The following is a 25,750-nucleotide window of genomic DNA, read 5'->3' as shown; positions in this document are numbered from 1 at the left end:
CTCCGCTAAAGCAAGTGGAACATCAGTTCCCGTGAATCACCAGAGCAGAGCAGCAGCAACCCATTGCCAGGAGAGCCTGTTTGGATTCATTGCAGCTCTGCTGATGTGTTTTCATTTGCAATAAGCAGCACAGTCACTTTGCCATTACAGACAACTTCAGCTCTGGGAAGCCTGGCAAGTGACTATCAGGTTTTCATGCATATAAAATGCAGATGGGGTAGTATGATGTGTTTGATTAATGAAAAATTCCTCAAATAACCTATACAAATCCAAAAGCAGCAGCATTATTTCATGGGAGCTGTCCATGGGAAATAGGATTGTGAGATAAACTTGCCTCTCTACTATCCAAAGCCTGTGGTGCTCCAGAGTAACAGATGTTTTGTAACCAAGCACAATACCACTATATCTGCTGGTTATTTTATTTCTGTGCAGTACAAATAAACAGTAATTTGATCTCAGAGCTTTCTCTGTGTAAGCCTTCTTGAAGGTGGAATTGTTGGCTTGTGTTCTGAATATTTGAAATATTTTGTATGCATTTCATATTCCCATAAATATTGTATCAACTTAGTATTTGCTTAGTTAAAGAAACTGCTGAATATGCTGTATTAGTTAGTAGCCTTCTCTGTAGTTTTATTCCTGCTATGTTGCTGATGCAAGGCAGTTAACAGATCGTTTGTTTTTGCTGACATTTTTTTATGTTAGAAAATGGGAATTCTGAAACAATATTGAAATTCTTTTTTTGCTATATGATACTTTGTGAATAAAATAGAACTGCAGTTATCTAAGTGTTTGAAATAAAATACTAGATTATGTTCTTAAATAAAAGGAATGTGAATGGCAATGCTTGGATCAAAGAAATTCTCAATTGATTAAAATGCTACTTTTTGGAATGGACTGTTTTGGAAAATAGGGGGAAGTTCTGTTCTAAACGAAGAAGTTAAAGGAATTGTTTCAATGAGTAATTATAACCATGTCAGTAATTAAGAGTGTAATTGATTTCAGCAACCTGGAGGAACAAATTATTACGGCAGTAGTACTAAAATCCCCAAATTATTTTAAATATGCAATAGTGAAGAGGAGTGTAACTCAAAAGTGGAGAAACTGTGGCTAAAACTACTGCTGGCTTAAGTTAACTGGCAGAAGACATCCCTACATCCCTAAACCACAGGTGAATAGGAAACAGGGGCCAAGGAAAATTGCAGTTTAATCCCAAGAAGGACACATGGATGGTATGTAATAACCAGGATGGGAATTGTCCATGTGCTGAGGTTGCCCAGTTTTCAGTTACCGCAGTCATGATGAGAGCCCAAGCACTGCAGTGACCACCTTTCTTCCAGTCACTTGGGAAATACAAGGTCTTGAAGAGAAAGATGGTGCTGTGCAAAGCTGCTGATGTGTTTCCCCACAGGATTTTGTACCTGCCCTGGAGCCCTCATGGAATGCCCAGTTTCCCATGGATAAAGATTCGTTACAATCATAATGATATTAGTGGTTGAGTCAGGAATTGAATTGAAGTCTCCTGAACACTTGGATTAGTGATAAACAATTTGTAAGAAATCTGAACAGGTGCATCTGCAAGAATTTACAATAGTTGCAGTTTAGGTATGAAAAGTTTAAAATAGCTGTGAATAGTGGGTTTGGCGTAGTGCCACAGCTGACCTGTGTTGAGGCTCACTAGGCTGATCACTTGTGAAGAATAACTGAGAATGAGATAAAAGCCCTATGCAAATTAGAAAGCAGAGCTGTATTCCTCAGTGCTAACCCTGGAATAATGTCCAGCTCGCTAGCTCAGCATCACAGCTACGCTGTCTCCCTTTGACCTTCCACACTATGGCATAGATATCTCTTTAAATATAAATTTGGAAAGTTCCTTTTCAATCAGCAGGCATAGTAAGACATGAAAAACGCCAGGAATTTGGCATGAGCAGCTAATAGTAGCTGAGTAGTCTGAAAAATAGGGCAAGAAATCAAGTCTTGGCCTTTTACAAAAGCTGAAATCAACCTACTTCTCTGTTATATCAACAATATTTATTACCTATAGAGTCTTCTTCAGTTTCAGCTGAGAATCAGTTGGTCCCCACCTCAAGAAAGGAGACACACAAAGTTGTTAACTTGGAGAGATTAAATTTTGTTACTCACTGAAGGCTCTATAATCTTGGGTCAGGGTCATTGCATCGGTTGCTACATATAAGATGCTTTAGTTACATTTAGCTTGGCTCAATGTGAGTTACCTTTTGTTTAGAAATTTGTTTTGTCATGACTTCTTCCAGTTATGCTGTCAAATTTAAGGAAGATAACATGCTTTTGTTGAATCAGTGCCTCACACCCAGGGCAGCTGTTGAAACATGGGTATATATGTATTATCCAGGAGTATATATGGGTGCATGCACAGCATATATCCATGAATCTCTTTCCTTCCACTTCTTCTATACTCCCTCACATATAACCTAAACCCAGCTATGTAAAAGCTGATTTTTTTCAGTGTTAAACAGCATGGGAAATATTTACAGCATTTTAGGATGGGAGTAACTTCAACCACCACCCTCTTTTTCCAGTTTTGTGAATAATTTCAGGTTTTGCCCTTACCTGAAATTTCCTACACTACAATTCCAAACCCTGCAATTGCCTCCCTGCTTGACTCAGTAATTTTTGCAGGTCCCATGCCCTCCCTTGTCTTTGGGAAATCAGTTGTATACAAATTTCAGAAAGATATGGGATGCTATGGAACAGTTTCACTTCTTGAAGTTCTGTAGAACCACACAAGGGATTGGCTTTAACTCTTCAGTTAGTTTCCTGCCTCAGAATCCCTATACACATAATTTCCCACTGAATGGTAGGAATATCCCCATTTTTTTTTTCTTGACCCAGAACTTGAATTGTTTCAGCATCTCCTCTCATTCACATGCAGACTTAATTCTCTGAGTTATCCCTTATTTCCCAGAAAGGGTGGTCTTGCTGATATTTTTTGCAGATGCAACTCTGAGGACTAGTTCAACTCAATAGCTATTATCTTCTCTTTTCTCTGCCAGCTGGGGTTGCATATTACGTACTGTATTTTGTTTACTGTTTATATCTTTTATGCTTTTGTTTGATGTGTTTTTTTTACTTAAGTATTGCTACTATAGCAACTGTTGCATCATGTGATACCTTTGATGTTATCAAGATACGAAATACTTGTTAAAAAATAAATCTATATATAATGAAACTCACTGATCCTTACAATGTTTTTAAATAAACATCTTTTCAGATAATGTATTTGACACAGCTGCATTTTCCATTCTTCATTTGTGGTACAATTTTAGTTTAGAGCTTAAAAGTACAATCAGAAGAGTAATGGATTTTTTTTCTTGTTCATTGAGTTCAAAGTATTAATTGCTTTTAAAAAATTTCATTAGAAAAATCTGTTCATAACTTCTTGGACACTTTGGATTTCACTAAAGTGATAAAAATATTCTGTTGCCATTTGCCTCTAACAGAAAGGTGTATCCTTGGGGACAGCCCACACTGAGATAATAAATGAGGAGTCTTGAAGTAAAGCTTTTAGGTTGAAGACTGGAAACAAACATCACGTATGAAACAAGTGCAAGTCTACACAAGCTGACTTTTCTTCTTTTTCTATAAACTCATAAGACAGTGCCAGCCCCTGGGAGTGAGGGAGTCATTGTGCAGAGCAGTATCTGTCTGCCACATATCTTCAGTTGAATGTTCTTCATTGGATTTTGGACAGGAGCTATAATTGACCTTGGATTGATAGTTGTATCTTTGTGTGGATCTGGTCTTTTTAAAAAGACCATGTAGTGAAGATTTCTCATCACCTTTTCACACTTGACCAGCCTGGTGGTCAATGCTTTGTTTTGGGATAAACACCTCATGTACCTTTTTGTCCCTACTTGCCCTGGGCTTTCTTCTCAGTATATTGCAGGCAAAGTCCTCTTTGTGGTGCCACTGGCCTTTCATAGCCACCCTACTAAGTGTCACCAGCTTAGTGATCATTTTGCTTTACATATAAGAACAAGATTTTCCACCCTGAGCTTTGACTCAGACATCTATTCCACACCTTCTGCTAGAGTAAAGGAGTTTGGGTGCGTGTAAAGAGGAATGAGGTATTTAGTTCTACTTATGCTCCTAACCTAAAATAAAAATTCATGGTGGATTTGCTAAAGAGTCGTGTTAGGAAGGTTGAAAGGTAATGTTGTCTGGTAGCCTCTGAAGAAAGAGTAATTTTTGCAGTGTAATCAAAGACCCAAACCATAAATTTAGTTTCCTTCCTATTATGCAACAAGCCACAAGCTCTTTCAAGTCCGTGGCAATAAGATTGCAATTTATTTCTCCTGACTACTTTCAGAACCTGTGCAGATCTCAGAATTTGCCTGATAATCCCTGCTAAACTATAGTTCATCTTTACTTTGCTTGTTTTCTTGAATATGAATATCATCTCAGAGTTTGGAGACAGACTTGACAAGCAGTCTGTTGGTCAAACCGTAGGAGGAAAGTAATTGAAGAGACAATTGCTGTAAAGCTGCTTTATCTCAAATTTGTTTTTTAAATGACAACATGATATTACTATTTTTTAGAGCTAGACCAAGCTGTATGACAATGCCTTCTTGTGGTAACCAGTATTTTCCTTGTTCTGGAAGACTTTTGAAATAGGTAACGGTGACAGAATGGGCACAGTACTCCAATGTGAGGCAGCAGGTGTGGCTGCTACCATGCCAGGTATTGTCTCAAACCCTGGGATTTGTAGTCTAAACATATTTTTCCCCTTTCTTTTCAGATCACAGTGCCTGTGATTTAAGTACATTTCAGATTGACAGCACTCTGCAGTATGTTTAGATTCTCTGGGTCATGCCGAAGCCTTGCTTCGGGATACATGGCTGTGAAGATCAAAATGACAGTTGTGTTTTCTTCTTTTTCTTAGCATTTTAAAGTCAGTGGAGCTGGAAATCCAAGTTCCTGACTGCTGCTGCCTGTAGGATTTTTAGAATGGCTGCAGAGCATTCAGAAGTCACAGCAGAAATAGCTTGTCTTCCTGAATATCTGTGTTTCTAAAGCCTAGAGACAATAATATAAAAGCTTTTATTAGAAAAAAAAAAAAAGGTCAAAGAACAAGAGAACATAATCAACTATTGGGACTATAGACTTATATTAAATGCTATAATTTAAAAGAATTTTGCTAAAATGACATTGTTTTCAGGTTTGTGGAGCAGACACTGTTATTGGCATAAGTTCCTTAGGTGCTACTTAGCCAAAGCGTGGGTTGAGCAGTGTTCATCTAAAGACTTGGTATGTTTTGGAGCTAATAGGAGTTGCTGTTGGTCATCTGAATTATTCTTTTTTGTTGAAAACTGTACTGAGAGTTCAGATTCACTTCTTTGTGTGGGTTTCTATTAACAGTACTGCTCAAGGCTGATGAAGTTTTCTAGGATACCTGGAAACTTTTCCTGGTCCTTGGATGATGGGGATCTGGCTATTAGATCTTTATATCATGGATGTTTCCAGCAGCAAAATCTATCCTACTTTTGTTTTAAAATAAGAATCTCATAAGAGAATACAGAGTATCTTGATGACATTGTAATTAAAGAAAGACTTCTACAAAGTTGCCTTGCAGTTATTATAGGTTTTTGTGTTACCTCACCTTTCTAATAGGCTATCTTTGTTAGAATGATGCAGGTTTTCCAGGCAAATTCCCACCGTGTTTTTCCATGTCTGTTTTAATGTTGCTGTTCTCTCCTACCTAATGTAGCATGAGGGTAGCTTCTGGCTGCTAACTCTGTGAGTTTTCATGACTGGCATTTTTGGAAGCTGGGCTCGTTGTTTACCCAATTCAAAGATTCTAATGAGGTACCTTCCTCTAGAAACCACTGTGTTTAAAGAAAATATATTTAAATTTGCATGATGTTTATTGTAGCAAATACTGATTTCATCTTTTCCTAAATGAAAAAAAAAACCAACCAAAGTTGGTTTTACCCTTTGAATTTAAGAAGGGCAAAGAAGCACTGGAAATTTCCAAACTCTCCCTCCCACGAATCCCAGTCTCCTGGAACTGATTCTATTCATTTTCACTACTCTGATGTGAAATATATCCACAATGACAATAGTGATGAATGCAGATACCAGAAGACTCTGTCCAGGTTTTATTTTAAAGCCTTATATACTTACAGAGATTTCAGGCACCTACAGATTTTATACCTGATAGAAAATTACCATTAAAGTTTAATACTGTGGTAAAAGTAAATCCTAGGGATTTGCTGGAGCCTCCTGGAGTTTAAGCTATGAAGAATTAGAATAAAATAGCTATGTGTCTTACAAGCCATAAGAAAAATAATTGACAAAATAAGAACTACATTCCAAGACAATTTCTTTGCTAGGTTTTGCCTTTGCTTTTCTTATCTAACCTTTTTTTCAAAGGGGAATCTGGTCTCCTTAAGTAGAAAGTGCAGGATGTACTTCTGTTAATTCTCTTCTTTCCCTTTCAGTTTGTTTTAGATTGAAGAGCTATTTCCCTTCCCTGCAAGGTTCTGTCATACATCTTTGCCTCCAGCCAGGAAAATCTGCTTAGGGCTCCCCAGTTGTGATCTCTTTATTGGCCGGAGGACTCCAGCCCAGGGTAGCTCATCTCTCCATCTGAGGGTGGTAATGTGTTCCCAGCTCCACTCTGCATCTGCTGAACAGACAGGCACGAAGCCATGTTTTATAATGGACTCATACAGGCTCCTTTTCGGGCAGTGGTCTGGCCTTTTCTTTATCACCCAAGGAGAACATGCCAGAAGGGACGTGGTGCTGTTGTGCTGTTTAATAATGTGAAGTTCAAAGACAGCGGTTTTGCATGTTTAGAGATTAAAGATAATATAATTCAAAATATAGCAACAGCGCATTCTGAATATTTTAAGTACTGTGGAAGAAAAAGCATGCTAGGAGAGTAATATTGTTAAATGACTATGAATTACAGGCTATTTGATGATTTTATTCTCATTCCTTGAGGGCTACATTAGGTCAGGAGGAGCAGATGGAAACTTTTTGCTGGGACACAGTTACTTGACAGCTTCCTTCTGCATTGTGTAAAGACTCCATTGGCAGATTTTCTAAATTGCCAGGGAACTGTAACTCTTTCTTCTGCCTGCTTTTCCTCCACTGTCTTATGGTGGCAGTGCTATGAATGTAATCCTTTCTAGTTTTTTCATCTTTAAGGGGTGTCTCCTAGTTATCTTTTACAATTTCTGAGAGGCCTATTACTTTTAGCTGAGACTTAAAAGAGAACATTTACCAAGAGGAGTTCAGTCTTCCAACAGCTCCACTCAGTTGACCCCTGCCTGCCATTCTTTGACTTTGGTCCCTGGCAGCTCAGGCACTCATGGTGATTTGCAGGTTTTCCACTAATTTTTCTTTTGTCCTTGATTCCACAATGTTTGATTGCAAATGACCAACTTGACTAACCTTAACTGCAACACGTATATATTAATCCAACTCAGGTGAAACTGAGGAAGTGATTTTCTCTTGGCTACTGCTCTGCACTGCAGCTTGCACAGGGGTGAATTTTGTCAAGGGACAGGATCACAGCCATGCAGATGCACAGATCCAGGCCTCAGTTTGCTTCTGCTGTTCCCAGGCTTTAAGCAAATTTTTTCAGCTTGCTGGTAAAAAACATCCAGCTAAAATATCCTAAGTAACAATTATACACTTTAAGAAAACAATTTAAATGCCACAGATTGCTGTCTGTGTGTAATTATTCAGTCTAAAACAAATAACCCAGAGGTTACAAATAATAATTTTGCTAAAAAACCACTATCATGCATTATTAATTATCTACATTTTCAGATTATGATAAAGTAAGAAAAGGTCTAAATTCTGTTTGTTCTGTTGTAGTACTTCTCAAAGAGAGTAAGTTCCAGATACTTCCTGGGGAAGACTGGGTATTCATATGCCAAATGTTGACCTGGATTGGCATATTTTTTAATGTGGGATTTATGTACCTGTGAAAATATGAGTATATGATAGAAAGCCTGACAGACCCTTTAACTATGGTGTCACTAATACATTGATATAATTTGTTACCTCAGCTAAGGTGTTTTGCCTCAAGAGGTGGAATACTTTTATGTGTGGAAAGGTCACTTTTAATTAATAAGCTGTTTTCATCATTCAGGGACAATATGAATTGCTTGTAACATTTGTGTGAAATAGTTTTCAATATAAAAATAAAACAAATTGAGCTATATGTCACATTTATCATCCTCCATAACCCATTTAAATGTCAAAAAAATCAGTACAGAGCAAAAGTCTATTTCTAGAAGCCTTAGTAGCCCTATTTATCAGAGAGAAATAAGATATTATCATCCCATTATCCCATCACATGCCTTCTGCACTTGAAGCCATACCATTTCTTTATTTCCTATAATACAGAAGATAGTTTTTCTATTGTTAAATATTTCTTGTCCAAGATGTAAGTAGTGAAGAATGTGCTGAGTGTTTCTTACTATAATATGAATGGATGATGTAATATACAATTATTTACTGTTTTTGTATGTATCTCAAATGGAAAAAAATACTGTTCTTCTATCCCTATTTGGAAGCAAATATTTTGCAGACTGCAATTTGTTAATATAACTTTACCATAAGGATAAAGCTTTCAGTTTATTCACTCCTGATGTATTTTGACAAAAGTTATGCCATTGTGTGGAAAATTTATGTCCTTATATATTTTACCATTAAATAAAAGCTGCACTAAAAAAAAAATCTTTATTCAACTTCTTTTTCTGAGTTTTGGTTCCTAACAAAGAGGGCTCAGATAATGACATGGCTTCATGGGTGTATGCCTTTTCCTTCTAATAATTCTAAAATTTCAAATATGAGTGGGACTAACAGTCTCAAAGGTTCTAAGTTAATTTATGATGCAGGAAAATAAGCAGCAGGATTCAGGAGAAGGATCCCATTAGTGCTGATAGAAAGGAAGATGCTTCTGAGGATTGTGATAAAGAAGTTGATGAGGAGTACAATGCAATTCCAGGGAATCCATCAGGATCTAGAGCTAGGGTGTTCCTGTTGAAAGAGGTAGATCCAGCTGATTATCAGTCTAATGCATATGAGATGGCTCAGCCACAGGTCACAGACATGCAGGAAACCAGGCTGGGTGGTTTGCTCCTTAGAGAGGCTTTAACAGATGATGCCATTATTATATCTTATATCCACTTGGAAAAAAGGGATTAATTTACTGGTGCAGATGTTAAATGGCGCAAATTTTCTTTTCAGTAGAAATGCATGGGGGAGTAGCCTTTTACTGGTTTTTATATATTATATATATATATTTTATGCTCATGGTGTTTTTTTCACTTTTACTGCAACAGGCAGTGCCATCAGAAGTGATGATATCATAGCAGGAAATGTGAGCAAGTACATTGTTCTCCCAGCTGGTTATTGTGGACAGCCTAAAAAAGGACATCTTATATTTGATGCCTGTTTTGAGAGTGGTGAGTATTTTCAGCATTATGTTATCTAGTTGCCAATATATTAACACTTTAAACTCTATCACTCATCTTTTTATATATAAAGTGTCTTTATTCTAAAGAAAACATTAAATACTAAACAAATTTAGCTGATTCCCATCAGTCACAGTATGACTTCAAATCAGACTTCAAATGTCAAAAAGTTTGTAAAGTTTGCTGTTGCCTACAGTAAAAATTTTATCAGGTCCACCTTTTATTCTGGATTTTTATTCTGTCATTATTTATGTGATAGTATTTATGTATTTATGATGTGGCATTTAAAGTATGCTATTTAAAGATTTAATTTAGAGCTTTACTGGGGCAGTTAACCCAGTAAAGTGCCAAGCCCATCCTTGCATATTTAGAAATTTTACAAATGCATATGTGCTATCTTTAAATATAGTACTATGGTTTTCTTGTGGCCTGATCCTCTGTTGCTGAGGTTAATGGCAGTTCTACCTATGATGTCAATAGGAGAATTAAACTTTAGGAAGCTACTGGAAACTAAAAGTACTTTTTACAAGAACTATAGCTAGCCTATTAATTTCAAGAGTAATTTTAATTGCTTATATACATGTGGGAGCATGTAGGTAAATATATCCATGACAAAGTAGCATTGTTTAAATTTTTGTGTTATATACATGTGTACTACCAGATTTTTTGCTTAAATCTATTATTACTGGCTTTCAGACCTACAAAGTACTGTTAAACACCATATGTAGAAAAGGCATTTGGCAGGATAAACTATAGTTTTCAACATGGTTTATGTGAGAGGTGCTGGTAATGCCAAAACTGCTCCAGTGTCTTGTAAAATGAGCTTTTTATGAAGAGTTGCATCCCTCAGGGTAGAATATTGGCTGCCACTTGTGGATAAATATTAAATTTAGTTATTTAAATCCTGTGATTACATTATGTAAAAAGTGCAAATGATACAGTGAATAATAAAGAGTATCTTTTTTTTAAGGTGTGTCTCTGAAGGTTCTGACAATAGTTCAGAATTAAAAAAAAATACTTTGTGTGCTATTTCATAATATCTATGTGGGTTTTTTACATTTTTGCATCAGAAAATGGCTTATGAAATGAATCATGGCCAAGCTGGGAAATTTACTTTATTGTGCTCAACTTCTCTGCAATGAAAAAGATCAGTAGCAGTCATCAAATTATTTGTGAAGTATTGTGAGTCATTGCATGATGGTTTAATTCCAGTTTTTGAACAATGGAATTAATTGTATTTTTAAATTAAAACATTTGTTCAGTTCAAAGGTAATGTTCATACTTTACATACTTTGGTAATAATAGAATGTGATAGAAGCAGGTGCTGTTTGAAATACTGTGTTTATTTACATTGTAGCATGATGAGGCTGTGCTGTTGCTTTGCATATTCAGACACTTCTAAAACACAAATATGAATGAAATTAATACCTTCATTTACTTTCTCATGATGACAATATATTAGCAAGAATGAGAGTAATATTGTGTACACTTCATATGTAAATTCACTGAATCTTTTGCTCTATGTCAGCCAAGTAATTGCTTAGAGTACCTTTACTGGTCAAAGCAAATTAACTGATATTGGATAACTTATGAAATTATTGAAATGTTGAAATCTACCATCCTATTGTCCAAACAGTAAGATATAACATTTATGAGATTGTGTTGATGCTCTTTGAGTGCCACCTTAAATATAAAATCCTATTGAAGATGCCTTTTTAAAAGAGCAGATGGTAAAATTGACCCCACCTGCAGTACCGCCCGCAGCTCTGGGGTCCCCACTACAGGAAATACAATCACCTGCTGGAGAGGCCCAGAGGAGATGCTCCAGGGGCTGGAGCACCTTTCCCATGGAGACAGCAGGGAATACTGGGCTTGTCCAGCCTGGAGAAGAAAGGTTCTGAGGAGAGCTTTTTGTGGCCTCTTGGTATGTAAAGAGAGCCTATAAAAAAGGTGGAGAAAGACTTTTACCCCACTCTGTGGGGACAGGACAGGGAGAAAGGGGTTTAAACTGAGAGAGAGAGTACATTTAGATTGGCTATGAGGAAGAAATTGTTTACAATGAGGCTGGTGAGGCACAGGGTGCTCAGAGAAGCTCTGGCTGCCCCATACCTGGAAGTGTCCAAGGCCAGGTTGGATGGGCTCTGAGCAACCTGGGACAGTGGAAGGTGGGTCTGCCCCAGACAGAGGGTTGGAACTAAATTTTATTTATGTTCCATTCCAACCCAAGCCGTTGTATGATTCCAAAATAGAAGCAGTGTTAAATGTAATTCCATAAGTGGCTTTTCTTTCTTTGGCTGCATTCTCTATTTTCTTGAAAGGTCTGGTTGATTAAACTGAAGGTTTCCTACTAGACCTTTTTTTCAATGACTATATTGTTTTATATTGTAGAAATGGAAGTAAACAGATTTCAGAATAGAGAAGGGGTGTTACATTTGTAGAAATCAGGAAAAATATTAATATATACAGAATAAATGCTATTTAATGTGGTTTCATTTTTGAAATGGTTATAATTATGGTATTAAATAGTATTGAAATGTATTAATTGGTTTGAGACAGAGGTACTCTGAAAACCAATGTCCAACTTGTTGTTTTGAAGTACTGTGCTTTCAAAAAAACTTAAAAATTAGAACTGGGCATTGGGATTTCTTTTTAGTCTGTTCTGTTGTTGAGGGGCAAAATAAACTATTTTGCCATTCCTGAAAGATGTTTATCTTTTTCAGAGACTTTGTGTGAGTTTCAATGAGAAAGCAGCAATCCATTCTAACACTGCAATTTGCTCAATATAGGAAACATTTTCTTTCTATGTAGAAATGTTCTTACCAAAAAGGCATTAATTCTTGTCCAGTCCTGTGGACACAGAAAGCAGATTATTCCTTTCTTCTTTAACTTAATGGAAAGCTGCTATCATATCTTTCCTTGGCCTTTCCCTCCTCAGGTTAAATAACTGCTATTTTTTTTTCAATGGTTCCTTAGTGCTCACATTTTCCAAATTTTCTCTCATGCTTTATTTCCTCTGGCCTATCCCCAGCTGTTTTGTGCCTTTCTTGATTGGCAGTGGTCCAAGGTGAGCATGATACTCAGATAAGCTGGTGCCAGTCCTATGTAGAGTTTATTATATGACATGCCTTGCAATCTATTTACTTCTGCAGTGTGACAGTCCAATCTTTTTCACAATAGCATGGTACTGTTGACTTCTGTAAAACTCATGAAACCTTAGACTGTCCAGATCCTTTTCAGAAGGAGCTAAACCAGCTGGTGGCTTGCACTTTACTTACCCTTAATGAATATATTACTAGGGAAAAAAATCGCTGCTGTAAAATAAATGTAATTACTGAAAATGAAGAATGGTGCCTGAGCCCTTTATCATATTAATAACTGACAGAGGACTAAAGAAGAGAGAATTATCAACTTCCAAGTATGTCAGGAATTTGTGTTTCCCATAGTTCAAGCTAGTGTATTCTACTTGGAATCTTCCTTGTTATCTTTATTAATATTGAATAATATATATAGCCAAAAGAAACTTTTAACACTGATTTATCAGTTGCATAAAATAAACTGATGAAGTCAGATTTCTTGCATACCATACCGTGCTTTTTGGATAATTTCAGTTTTCACAAGAAGTTTGAGTTAATTTTAGGGAAAAATAGAAGCACAGCTACCTATGCACAGTACAAATTTAAAGGAATAAATGCCAAATCTGAAATGCATACATTTGGTCAGTTGTAATTCTGTTTCCTAATATTCATTAATGCATTAAATTATTAACACAGTTTCAGTTTAGCAGCAATGCACAACTGTACCAATGTTCACTTCTCATCCTACCTACTGTTCTGTAAAAATGGGAATTTTACAGATTATAGAGCCCTGGGTATAAGGATGTATTAATTTCTGATATGCAAAGAAGTGCTTCCTGATTGAGGAAGGCCCAGATTTTGATATGAGCATATTCTTCAGGGAATGTGGCATTTCCTACTCAAGGTGAGTTGGTGTTTCAGACACTTTATCTAAAGGACTTCAAAGTTTAGTTTAGCCAGCTGCCCCTACTGTCTTGTGTTGCCTTAGTGCTTGTGATTTCTGATGGCATACATTAAGTCAGCAGCCTATTCTGTATTATGGCTAAGAGCTGTTTTATCTGCTTAGTCATTTTAACTGTAAGAGATGTTTTTGGAGATGATACCTCCACTACTGGAAGCCAGTTGTTTTTCTGGGTGTTTACATATCTTCAGTAGCTTTGCTTCTGTATGAGGTCACAAATTTTTAGTTAATTTAACATGATACATGAGAAGCTTATCATATATCTTTTGCAAAGTGAACAAAGAAAACATAAACCAAATGACTCAGCCCTTAAACCTTTTTTCTCATTGTGCAAAGGCTGTTTACTGGGTGTAGCCACAAGTTGCCTTCCAGGCTCCATCACAGAGTGATTCCAAGGTGGGCTCTGGTGGCTCTCCAGCTTTTGCCCCCCTGGGGTCTCCATGAAGAGAACTGGCAGATGAAAAGCAGGCTGGCACTGCCAGGCATGGCTTTGCTGCAGGAAATGCTGTGGGAGTTGCAATGCTGTTCCTTTTGCCTGCTGCCTCTGGGTTGGCAGTCCCCAGGGAGGTGCTGGTTGGTGGCTCTGCCTGGGCATTCTCTGGGGTGCACCCCAGCCTTCTGCCTGCCCTGGGATGTCACAGGGCATCCATACTCCATGCATACATACATACTCCATACAGGGAGTATGGGAGGGAGCTGGAGTCGGGCTGCAGACTGGGATCTGTTGTGAGGATGGTTAAAAACCCCAAGCTTGACAGTTTCTGCTGCTTGTGGCTCAAATTGCTTGTTTTATAATTACTTTTGAGAATTGAAGGAGCAGTGTTGGCTCACAGAGGTTCGTAAATCTCAGCATTCACACTGTTAAATACAGGGGCTTTTAATAAGGCTTTGAAAATATATATTTTGGCTTGTTAGTCAAATATAATTCTGTTTAACTGTTAAAAAATACTGTGTTTCTTGAAATTAGAAATGAAGCTGCTGTCTGCTTTTATTCTCATTTCAACCAAAAAGTGGAACTCCGCCAAGAGTCATTAAATCTTCTATCCTTTGGATGAATTCTTATTTTTTTATGAAAAAATGTTATGATTGGGTAATTTCTGTATTGTGGTTTATGTTCAAAAGGTTGTAATTAAAGTTTTGTAAAATTTTAGATTCAATCTCAATTACTGTAAGCCTCAAATTATGTTAACTGCTGTACCACCACCTTGCAATGAAAATGATTCACAAACATCAGTTTTGTCTTTTACTACAGCAGGTTTGTAAAATATTTTGCATTAGAAACCTGATTAAAAATTCAGTGCTGCTGGATTGCAAGTGATATTAATCAGTTGAAAAAAGTTAAAACTTACAATGTATTAAGAGATCTCATATGACTGAGAAGTACCCTCATATCATTTTGTTAAGGTTTTAAATATCTTTCTATATTTCAAAAATAGGATAATGTACTTATAAAACACTTTGCACAACACTCAAAATTGCAATAAGTGATTGTAATTCCGCTGATCTCATTGTAACCACTTACAGGCGTGAAATAGGCCATTGAGCTTTACCATGAAAGATATCTTCTGAACAAAAGCACAGATAATATTGGATGGATTGCCCTTTGGGGGTGCTTGTGTCCCAGTTGTTAAGGCTTGACATGTAACTTTAGACAGCTAAAATTAGGGATGAATAATCTTAGTTGTGATTAGTAAAATATCGTAAAATTTGATTTGCAAAGCATTTTCTGAAATGGACATTTTTGTTTGCAAAAAGTTTAAAAATGAAAACTAAGGGAGTACAAATGAAGATACTGTTATGTATTGTGTTCAAAGAAAAGATGAAATCCAACCTTGGAAATAGTTTTATTTTTGCAATCCAACCTGGAATTGTAATGAGCTTCCAAAATTATTGAACAATTTGACTCTCTGTGTGTTTATGTTTAAATGAACAGAAAAACCCTTCTTCCCCTTGATTTCAGTAGCACTGTGATGATATCCTAGAACAGGAATAAAGCAATACAGACAAGTGTCATAATGGGACATCAGCAGAAACAGAAAGTGCAAAGCTGTATGAGGATACTTTCTTCCAGTGCAAACACTTTTAGTAGTAGGCAAAACTGTGTTTTGGCAAAATTAGTTGATATTCCAAATTTGCTGTATTATAATCTCCCATGTGTATCAAGAATCACTGAGTTAGGTGGAACTGTTTTGGCTTTCACTTCTACAAGGATTCTCACCTCTAAAGTAGAAACAAAGGAATGAAAGTCACTGTGTTATTTCAGTAGTGATGTCTGTTTTCAGCCTGCTTTTGGGGCTTCAAGGTGTGTCTGATTAATGAAACATTTTAGTTATTTCCTTATTTTTTGACAGTAATTTATGCCACATATCACAGGAAGATACGAAGTGGTTATTGCTGCCAGTAGGGATAATTTAGCAAATGTTTCCCATTTCTGAACATGTCTGTTCTCAGTTCAGAGCAGTGTTACTCTAACAGAGTATCAATACCTTTGGACTACTGCAAGTTAAAACTCCGGAAAAAGTAAGAGCAAAAGATTGATTTTAATTTTTTTGTGTGTTTTAATGATGACACTAGGCATAGATTAATGGAGGCAGCATGCACAGAGTGCTATCAGTTAACATATATGACATTACTCAGATGTCTCAAACTCCGGAAAAAGCACGTGAATGATTTATGGAATTGATATTAATCTCTTTCCAGTAAATGCATTACTAAAGTTACATGGGAAATTGATGTTACTGCTCTAATGCCAAATTAATTTCTTTCTTGCTGGGTCAGCATTGCAAATGGAACTAAATATTAACCTTTCAAATATCTAAACAGATATAGTATGGAAGACATTTTTACAAATGGGGAGTGCTTGGTATCAATGTGATACCAGCCAACACATATGGCATTAGTCAGATAGTATAACTTGTGGGAAATAGATATTAATGACTTATGGAACTCATGAAAATGCAGGAAGTATTACTGTAACAACAAGAGTAAAGAATTAGGATGTTAATTGCAGTTGTTAATGCTGATTATGATTTTCACAGTCAGTTTACCATCTGATTCTCACACTACCTTCTTCAGAACCAATCCTTTCCTCCCTCCTACCATGTGTTTGCATCTCCTCAGCTGGTATTAAAGTACATATGTTGATTTGTTCTTTGATTGACCCAAAAGGAACCAGAATAAGGAACTGGAAACAATGTCTATGATCAGATATTGTAAATTCACAGCTGATTTTCAACAGCCTCAGTATAAAAAGCAACCAAATACGGTATGGATCCATAGTCTGGGAAAAAGACAACTTTAGGAATAATATATTTAAAGTCTGTAAAATCATGATTTCTAGTTAAAATATTAGTGTTTCCCTGTGTGTTCTCTTTGTACAAAAACTAAGGGCCATCAAATGAAACTAGCAGTTTATATGTTTAAAGCAAACAAAGGAGAATAGCTCCTTACATGTTGTTTAATTAAGCTGTGGAACTTCTTCCTGCAGAACACTGTGGATGCTAAAACTTGAAATGTGTCATGCTTTCAATAAAAAAAACCAAAGAACAACTGATAAGCCCAGGAAAGAAAAATTAGTTGGGAGCTACTAAACACTGACACTATTTCTGGCTCAGAAGGCTCATAAACAGTGCATTGTAAATTAGTGAATTATACTGGGAGGTGTCTTCAAATTATTGGGTTTTTTTCCTATATTATTCTCTTGGGATCCATTTCTGGTAGTTACTGAGCTGGACCTTGATTCACCTGATAGATATATCTGATTAAATGGTTAATCACTGTCAATACATTTAATAATATTCTATTATTTTCTTAAAACATATTAAAGGTTATAGTTGCAAACCAAAATTAACATCATGCAAAACTAATCTTTCATCAAATAATAGGAAGGAAAATCTTACAATTCTTGTTTCCATTCAAACTATTTTCTTAGGAGGACAGTGACTGAAGATGGTGTTGTCCAGAAACAGACCTGATGCAGATCCATTCTCAAGATTTTGCATTTGTGGTGCTTACATTTCCATCAAATTTAAAAGTTTTCATGGGATTTTTGTAAGATTCTTCTCTGACAGAGAAGGAATTAAAAAAGAACTTCAACAACAAAGATACTTTATATAAAGTTGGCTAAGTAATTTTTGAGAATAAGCAAAAGAATTTTCCTACATATCAGGTTCTGAGATGAATTTTCCAGTTTCCATTTTTCTGGCTCTCTTCAAAATTTTCCATCTGGAAAAATGATAGAGGGAAATACAAGAAAGAATAGCAATGTCCCTGCCAGTGTGAAGGAACATTACATTACACTGAACAAATATCCTTATCTGAATGTACAATCACTGAAATAAATGCAGCTGTGTTTATTTCAGCATAATCAGATATATTTGAATATAAAATCATTGCCATAAATGCAGCTGTGTTTATTTCAAACTGCACATGTTAATATGAACATGAATGTGACATCAGTTAATCACTCAGGAATGTACAGAGGTATGTATATATAGTGACACAATAGAAGCCTGGGACAGTTGAAAGTATGAAGGAAAAATGTCTAGATGAGTTTGTGCTGTACCTAAAGATTTTTAAACACCCTTGGAAGTCACTAATGAGGAGATGCAAAATTCTTCTCATATACAGTCCTTGGATTTGAATAAATCTGTGGTTACTCTATAGAATAACAGGTGACCTCTGCCTCAATTACTGACTAAGGAAATAATTGCTTTGAATAATTGCTTCTTAAAATAGAGAATTGTGTTAGTTTCGAGTGATTGGTAGGTCCAGGTCAATCTCTTCAGATGGGTGCAGTGCAGACCTTAAATGTACCTTAGGTTTTTATCTGGTTTTGAGCCTTTAAAAGAGCTGCCAACCACCCTTCCCAAATATCATCTTGCTGGGTTCTCAAACCCAGGGAAAATACAGTGTAGAGCAGTGCCAGTGGAAGAATTTTGGCATTGTTTATTTTTCCAGGAATGCTTCTCCTTGCTATTTTCTGAAAGTAGTGCTCTGCCTTCACTGCCCTGTTTATATGCTTAACCTCTGTCTTTTGAAATCAGAGCCCTTCAGAGCTAGAAGAAATTGAAGTGTTCTTAACTGTGCTTATGCAGATGGTGCTATACAGACTATCACAAGGAGTGGCTGTACTCAGAACAGAAGAGAAAGTGGCATCAGAACAGTAAATATTTGGGAGCTAAGAGGTATTGCAAAGGCTCTATTTTCATCTTGGGAGAACATTGAAATATTCTCCCTTACTAAATAGTGGTATTTTCTTCAGTTAGTTCAGTAACCTGCAATATTATCCCTGTTTTGCAGAAGTCAGGAACACAAAAGCCCTGGTTCTTGGCTGCCTAGTCCTTTTATAGTGAATTTCAGCTGTGTGAAATGAGTGCAAAATGGCTGAGAAACATTAAGAGTGCTTTGCATCAGATCGATATGAACCAAATTCAGACTGAAATGTAGGAAATTTCGTATCTTGTACTTTGTCTAGTAGATTTAATCAAATAGGGATGCCATAAAGAATAGGGGAACAGAAGGAAAGGGACTGAAGCAGAGAAGAAACATTTGAGATATTCTGTGAGCCCCTGCCCTGGAAAGGCTGCTGGCCGTGGGCACAGCAGTGCTGAGCTGCTGCTTCTCTGTCCCTGTGTGACCACAACAAGTACAAGTTCATTGTACTTCCTTTCTCAGCCCCAAATACAGGAATACCTTTCAAAGAATCACAGCATGGTTGGAAGGGACCACAGTGGGACACCTTGTCCCACCTTTCTGCTCAAGCACATAGCACAAGGTTGTGTGCACACAATTCTGGAATATATCCAGTGAAGGAGATTCCACAGCCCATCTGGGCATCCTGTTTCAGTGCTCAGCCACTGCACAGGAAAATTCTTCCTCATGTGCAGTTGGAATTTCCTGTACCTCAATTTCTGCCTGTTCCTTTTGTGCCATTGCTGGGTCCACTGAGCAGAGCCTGGTCCTTGCTCTGATCCCTGCAGACATTGACAGACAGTCACCTCTCAGTCACCTCTTCCCAGGGCTGAACAGGCCCAGCTCCCTCACCCTTTTCTCACAGATCCTATCCTTTGTGTGGTCATGTTTGATTTTTTTCCCCAGTGGACTGAAGACACTGGCACAGGCTGCCCAGAGGGACTCCATCCACAGAGGTGTTCCAAACCTGGGCAGATGCAATTCAGAGTAGCCTCCTCATGCTGACCCTCTTCTGGGACTAGACAATCTCCAGAAATCCCTAAGAGATCACTTACAAGAGTATCACTTTCTCTTTTTTATGCCCTGAAATTAGAATACACTTCAGATAGATTCTGTTCTTGTTGTTCTTTAAATCACTTAAAAATTCTCAACAGCCTGCTGTTCCAAAGTTAACAAGCCAAATTAAGATCTTTGCTTGTTTGAGCTGCCACTCTATTGCAAGAAGAGACAAAACGCTGTGAAATAAACAGTGGTCTGTACTTTTGAAAGAATACTGGCTGGAAAACATACTTCAGAAGAGGTGTTTCATAAACAAGAAGCTTTTTTATTCTTGGATTGATATTATCTGATTTCAGGAGAAAATATTTTAGTATTTTTTGCTCTGCCTAACAGGAATTTGGGTACAAGTTATTAGGTGGGCAACACATTATTTTGGATACATGCAGAGCTTCATTTTGCATTTATCGATGCTATTTAGTAACCTAATTGCCTTCTAGGTTCAGCCTTTAGCATGCTAATTTTGATTTAGTGTTTGTATTTCTGAAAACAAACTGGGAACAAACCATAAATTATCACTGTGTACTCTTTAGACAGCTACTGGAATTCCAGTATCTACTACAATAACATAATCTGAAGGTAAATTACCATAATATATTAAGGGTTATTATCATATTCTAACAGTTTCTGGTGGAACCACATCTCTTTTTCTCTCATCTGAAACTGCAGCTTTTTCATAAGGACAATAATTTATTCTGTTTTAAAAAAAAATTGGTTTGAATGTTTATTGTTGCTACTGTACTATGTTATGAATAATTCATTTTAGTAGCCTTTTTTAAGATTGTAAGTGAATGTCATATTTCTGATGTGAAAAACTCTTAAGCCTTTATCATGGATGCAATATAAAATATGGAGATCTAAGGAATAATACATCTAGGGTTTTTTCTTCTTCCTTTTAGCATTTTGGTGGTCAGCTTAAGAAATTATGTTCACAGTGAGGTTTTTGAATGATTGACTAAGAATTTTTTTGACACTTGCATTTCTTTTTAGTCTTTCTTCTTACTTGCAGTTTTTATTATATTTGGATCCAATTATATAAGACTTTACGCATATATTTCATATTACTATTAAGTTGCATAATGAAACACCTTCAATGCAGCATAAGACTGCCCATTTACCTGCACTGGCCACTTGTGTAGGCACAGTTAAATTAGATTGTTTAGCACTATTGGCACAGCCCAAAATGTCTTGAGATTGGATGGATACTGAGAGGGTGAGTTTACTCTGGAGTTTTTTGCTGTTACAGATCCTCTGCTGTCAGAATACCAGAGCGTTGAGCCTGAGCTCACTGGGGTGATGGATTGTGCTCCTTACTAAAAGTAAAGCTAAGACAAAGAATGGGGCAGCAATGTTATGATTAATTTATTCTTTCCTCTGAAAAAGAAAAGCTGATAACAAGTTGGAACTTGACTTCTGGTTATTACTGCATGTATTTTCAGTGACCCTTCTGTTTCAGTAGCTTCAGGATGATTCTCACTCATTCCAGACACTTCTCATCCTCTTACTTGATTATCTCTATGCTATCCTGCCTCTTATTTTTCTTTCCTCTCTGCATTTGTGTAAATCTTACTGCTTAAGTATCTTCTTTTGTATATTGAGGAAATGTTGAGCCTCACTTCTTGAGCCTGTACATTAACTGCTATATCAAATTAAACCTTGCTGTTATCACCTCTAGGACTCCATGTTATCAGTCTGCCATTAGCATTTGTTTTGTTTTTCATTATTCCTATCTTTGTGCTTTTCTTTATCCTTTTGGATTTAGTGATCAGTTTATTTCCTTCTCTTATATTTGCATTTCATTTTCATCAATAAACATTTTGTCTGTTTTATTTTAGTCAAGGTTTTCCATTTTCATGATTTCCCCTACCAGTATCCCTCCTTAAAATGTTATTGTAAATCTGCCTTTTGAAAATGCTTCCTTTCTTTTTCTTTCAAAATATTTTAATTTATATTTATTTATATATTTAACATTTAAAGGAACTGGGATCCTGTTGTCCTGATGTTTGTTTATCATTTGTCTTTATTCAATCTGCATGCTCTTTTGGACATGAGATATTTCTTGCCCAAAACTCCAACTTCAGCTGTGCACTCTAAATATTTTCTCTTGCATGGGAGATCTGTGTTGACAGATGCCAAATCTTCAGTGCCTGGTCCTGGGCAGAAATCAGTGGAAAAATTTCTGCATAATTACAGTTTCTGTTGGTTTTTGGGTCAGACCATAAGCTCATGAAACTTTCTATGGATGAATTGTCATGTGGCAAGTGGGTAAATGCTCTGTCACTCCATTTCCTGAAGATCAGTGGGAGCGAATGCCAGAGGAATCAGAACTGATTAAATCGCAGGAGAAGGAGAACATTCCCAGTGATTACAAGGAGTTCAATTAAAAGTGTCTGTCCCATATATCTGCAGTGTCACAATGACATCTAGATATTTTTTAGGATGTGAATACGTGACTTTCAAGACCCCTGATTTTATTTTCTATTTTGAATGTTAGCCTAGTTAATAATAACTTTTGCTGATGGTACTTTACTGCACAAGATCACTGTGTGCTTTACCAGGTACTTTTGTTTTCATTTTATAGTTTCAGAAATCTGAGGCTCCCAGAAGTTCAGAGCTTCAGTGTTACATGGTAGAATCCCCATTTGAAGCATTTTGACATTATCTTCTTTGAAGCACACTGATTGGATTTAAGCCCACACCTTTGATTACTCTTTAAAACTAAACAAAGTATGTGTCATCCTGAACCATGGCAGATAAGATGGACTTTCCTTTGTAGGGATGCTATTTTATTGTCTGCCATGCTTCAACAGATATTAGGAATAATAGATACTATTTCAGATAGAACGTAACAAAAACTGATATTATTTCAGCAGTACCAGGGAAACTTAAATACTGTTGGAAAAATTGTGTTAGGTTATCTCTTCTGACTCAGACTAATGAAGAATGAACCAGCTGAGTAAAGAAAGAGGAGGGAGAACAAGCATTATCTTTTGCAACCTATTCAGTTTTGGCTGATTTAACCTAGATGAGGAGAAAAGCAATATTGTGTTCTTTGACAGTACTGTAACAAGCTTTGCTAACTGATAATAACTGGAAGACGTTAAATTGTTGGTTCTTCTGAGAAAGGAAGAATGCTGAAATCAGAGAGTTGTATTATTGTAATTTGATTATTATGATTTTGTCTTTTTTATCTACATGACTTCATAGTGAGAGCAAATATAGGCTACTGTATCTTAAGAAAATAAAATTCCACAGGGTATGAATCGAAAGTGTGGAGAAAATTTAGCGTTGGCTAATTAATATGCAGTCAAAGTCATTTAACTCTGGATGTTGCATTGGAAAGATAATGTTTGTGAACTATTTCCAATCTTGCAGAAAGACTTCAACACCAAGAAAATTAACCAAATAAAATAACCTTCTTTATTAGTAGTATTCTTAATTAACCTGCCTAGTCCTATAAAATTATCTTGCCCCCTAAAATTGCTAGTCAATAATTCCTCCATGATGATTATTATTGTTTTCTGGATGATACTGGAAGAACATCCCAGTGTGGTTTGGTGTCAAACTCCTTGCAGAGCAGCGTGGGGGCTCAGTTAGATGTGAGTGTCACTGCCCAGTGTGACACACAGGGTGGGGCCACCTCGGGCCACAGCCTTGCAATGCAGGGTGCTCAGGGTGAGACCTGGGGATGTGGGTTCACTTCCAGGGTCTTGTAGGCCTTGATGAGCAGCAAAATGCAGCAGTAAATGCAAAAATAATGAGAGAAAGGGAAAAAAAGAGACACAAATATCCATGTGACTCTGGAATTGCTGAGGCCAAATCCCTCAGCGTGTATAGAACTGATTTTTGCAGGTGAAGCATTATAAGAGCTTAAAAAAATATCAATTTGCTGACAATAAAAATTTAATTTTTTTAGAAAATGGAAATATAGCTGCTAGCCCTGTAGGTTTCCCAATATCTCCTATTTATATAGTTATTTGTGGAAGAGTTTATAAATTGATATTTACAACACCGCTGCCATCCTAGTTATTATAAGAAACTGCCCACCTGTTCAGAATTGGAAGTCTTTCAAGTTCTAATTATAATTCCCAAAGTATAACCTATTTCCATCTCTAGAGAGGACAGTGGGACTGCCATGTTTCCTGTGAGTCCGGGATGTTCTAAAGTCAAAGGTCCTTCTGTTGCTGCTGCCTTTCACATCAGCACTGTGACAGAAAGTCATCTTTCAGTCACAGACATAATGTCTTCCTGTCAGTATGGTAAAAATATGAAAATGAATAGACAGACTTCATAAAAATTCGTGGTTTTGAAGACTGGCTTTTGAAAAAGCAGGTCTGTTTGGTTAAAGCCAGGGACATTTGTTGAATTGTTTATTTGAAAGTTTTCACTAAGGATAGTAACATGCAAAAAGTTTTTTACTAACATGTTAAATATCTGATTTTTTACTTTTAAGTAAATAAACTAAAGAAATACAGGTTATTGAGGTTAAAGTATAGAATATAATAAGTTAGGAGCCAAATATAACTACTTGCTTCTTAAGGTGATAACAGTTTTAGTTTATACATCCTTATTCAATGTTTCATAATGTGTTAAAACTTTCCAATGCATTTGGTAAGAAAAAAATTTTTGTATGTCATAATGAATGAATGTGTTGCATAGATTCAACCTGAAAATTGGAATTAACCATGGATATATTTAAAGAATATGTAGTTATCACATAGTTCTAAGGAGCTCATATTACATCAGCATCTTCTTATATTGTCAGGTATACTATTAGAAGTATAACATAATATGTAACAAAAATAGCATGCCTTATTTTTAACTGAAAATTTTGATTTCTTTAAATTCTTGTGTAGAGGTAAATTGGCACCCCTCCTTAGAAATTCAGCCTAATTTTGAATAGAAATAATACTGAGAAGTGTGTGTATGTCCCTGCTTTGGAAGAGTCAAAAGCAACATTGGATCTGTATAATTGGTCAAGGTCACTTTGTGCCCATGAGACACAATAATACAGCTCAACAATCATTGTAAAGTTATTTAAGTACTAATTGCTTTAGAAATATAGATTTTTTTTTTTCTGGGTTCATAAAATAATTTATGAGAAAATTTTGTCTATTTGGAAAATCTACATATTTCCCTTTTTTTTTAGATTTTTTTTTCTTTCCTTTTGGAAAAATATGTTTCTACCAAACACAAACCCAGTGAGAAAAAAAAAATTAGATACAGTCAAATAAAAGAAAATTTAATTTTAATCTACTTAATTGGAATCCTAAATCAAGCTGAAGTGGGCGTCTTGGTAGGCTAGAAACTTCTGGATATCAAAGAATTATTAGAGGAGCTGAAAAAGTGAGTATGTGATATGATTGGCTTTAAAATCATAGTTTCGTCCACATTTTGGGAGATTCAGATAAAGATGAAAAGTAATAGCAGGAGCACAGTGGGCATGGGAGTTGTGTTTTGATTTTTGTTCCTTCATATTTTGTCATTTTGAGTTTTCTGTATTTAAAAACCAATTAATCTAGTTTATTATATAGCAAAAAAAAAAAAAAAAAGCCTGCTTTTTGTTTAAAAGCTTTATTGGCTTTTTAGAATACTCAGTTATAAGAAAAAGATCTAGGCAGTTCAATTTCAATAATATGTCTGACTCAGATTCTCATCCCATCCATCTTAAATCCATTTTCTTTCTCTAATCACCTGCATGTCCTCGTCACAGTTCCCAGGCTTGCTTTGCTTGTATGGCAGTTAGCAAATTGCACTTTTTAGGTACCTGTATGTCTGAGAGACAAGGGAAATTACATTTATTTTGTGCCTCAAGCACGGGGGGCTGTGTCCTGGAGTGCTCACTACCCAAACCAAGGAGAGAAACTCAGTGTTAGAGAACTGAAGTGTGAGATTGTAGGTGGATGAGAAAGGCAGTGCTCTCTTTTTGTCACACTGATACTCTTCAGTCTGTTGCTTAGCAGACCAATCCTACATGTCTCCAAATGTCTGGAATT

At 36.3% G+C, this 25,750-nt stretch overlaps 1 protein-coding gene across 1 annotated transcript in view; it reads left to right on the top strand.

The window, feature by feature from the left end:
* The window catches only part of LOC306806119 (BEN domain-containing protein 5), a 549,457-nt gene that overhangs the window by 7,593 nt on the left and 516,114 nt on the right, over positions 1-25,750 (top strand). Inside the window, exon 2 of the mRNA XM_079314569.1 lies at positions 9,339-9,461. Within this exon, the coding sequence (XP_079170695.1) occupies positions 9,339-9,461 (123 nt within the window). The remainder of the gene's footprint in view (positions 1-9,338; positions 9,462-25,750) is intronic.

This window comes from Erithacus rubecula (genome assembly GCF_903797595.1).
Source record: "Erithacus rubecula genome assembly, chromosome: 10".
Taxonomy (NCBI): Eukaryota; Metazoa; Chordata; class Aves; order Passeriformes; family Muscicapidae; genus Erithacus; species Erithacus rubecula.
This window is presented reverse-complemented; position numbering and strand designations above follow the sequence as displayed.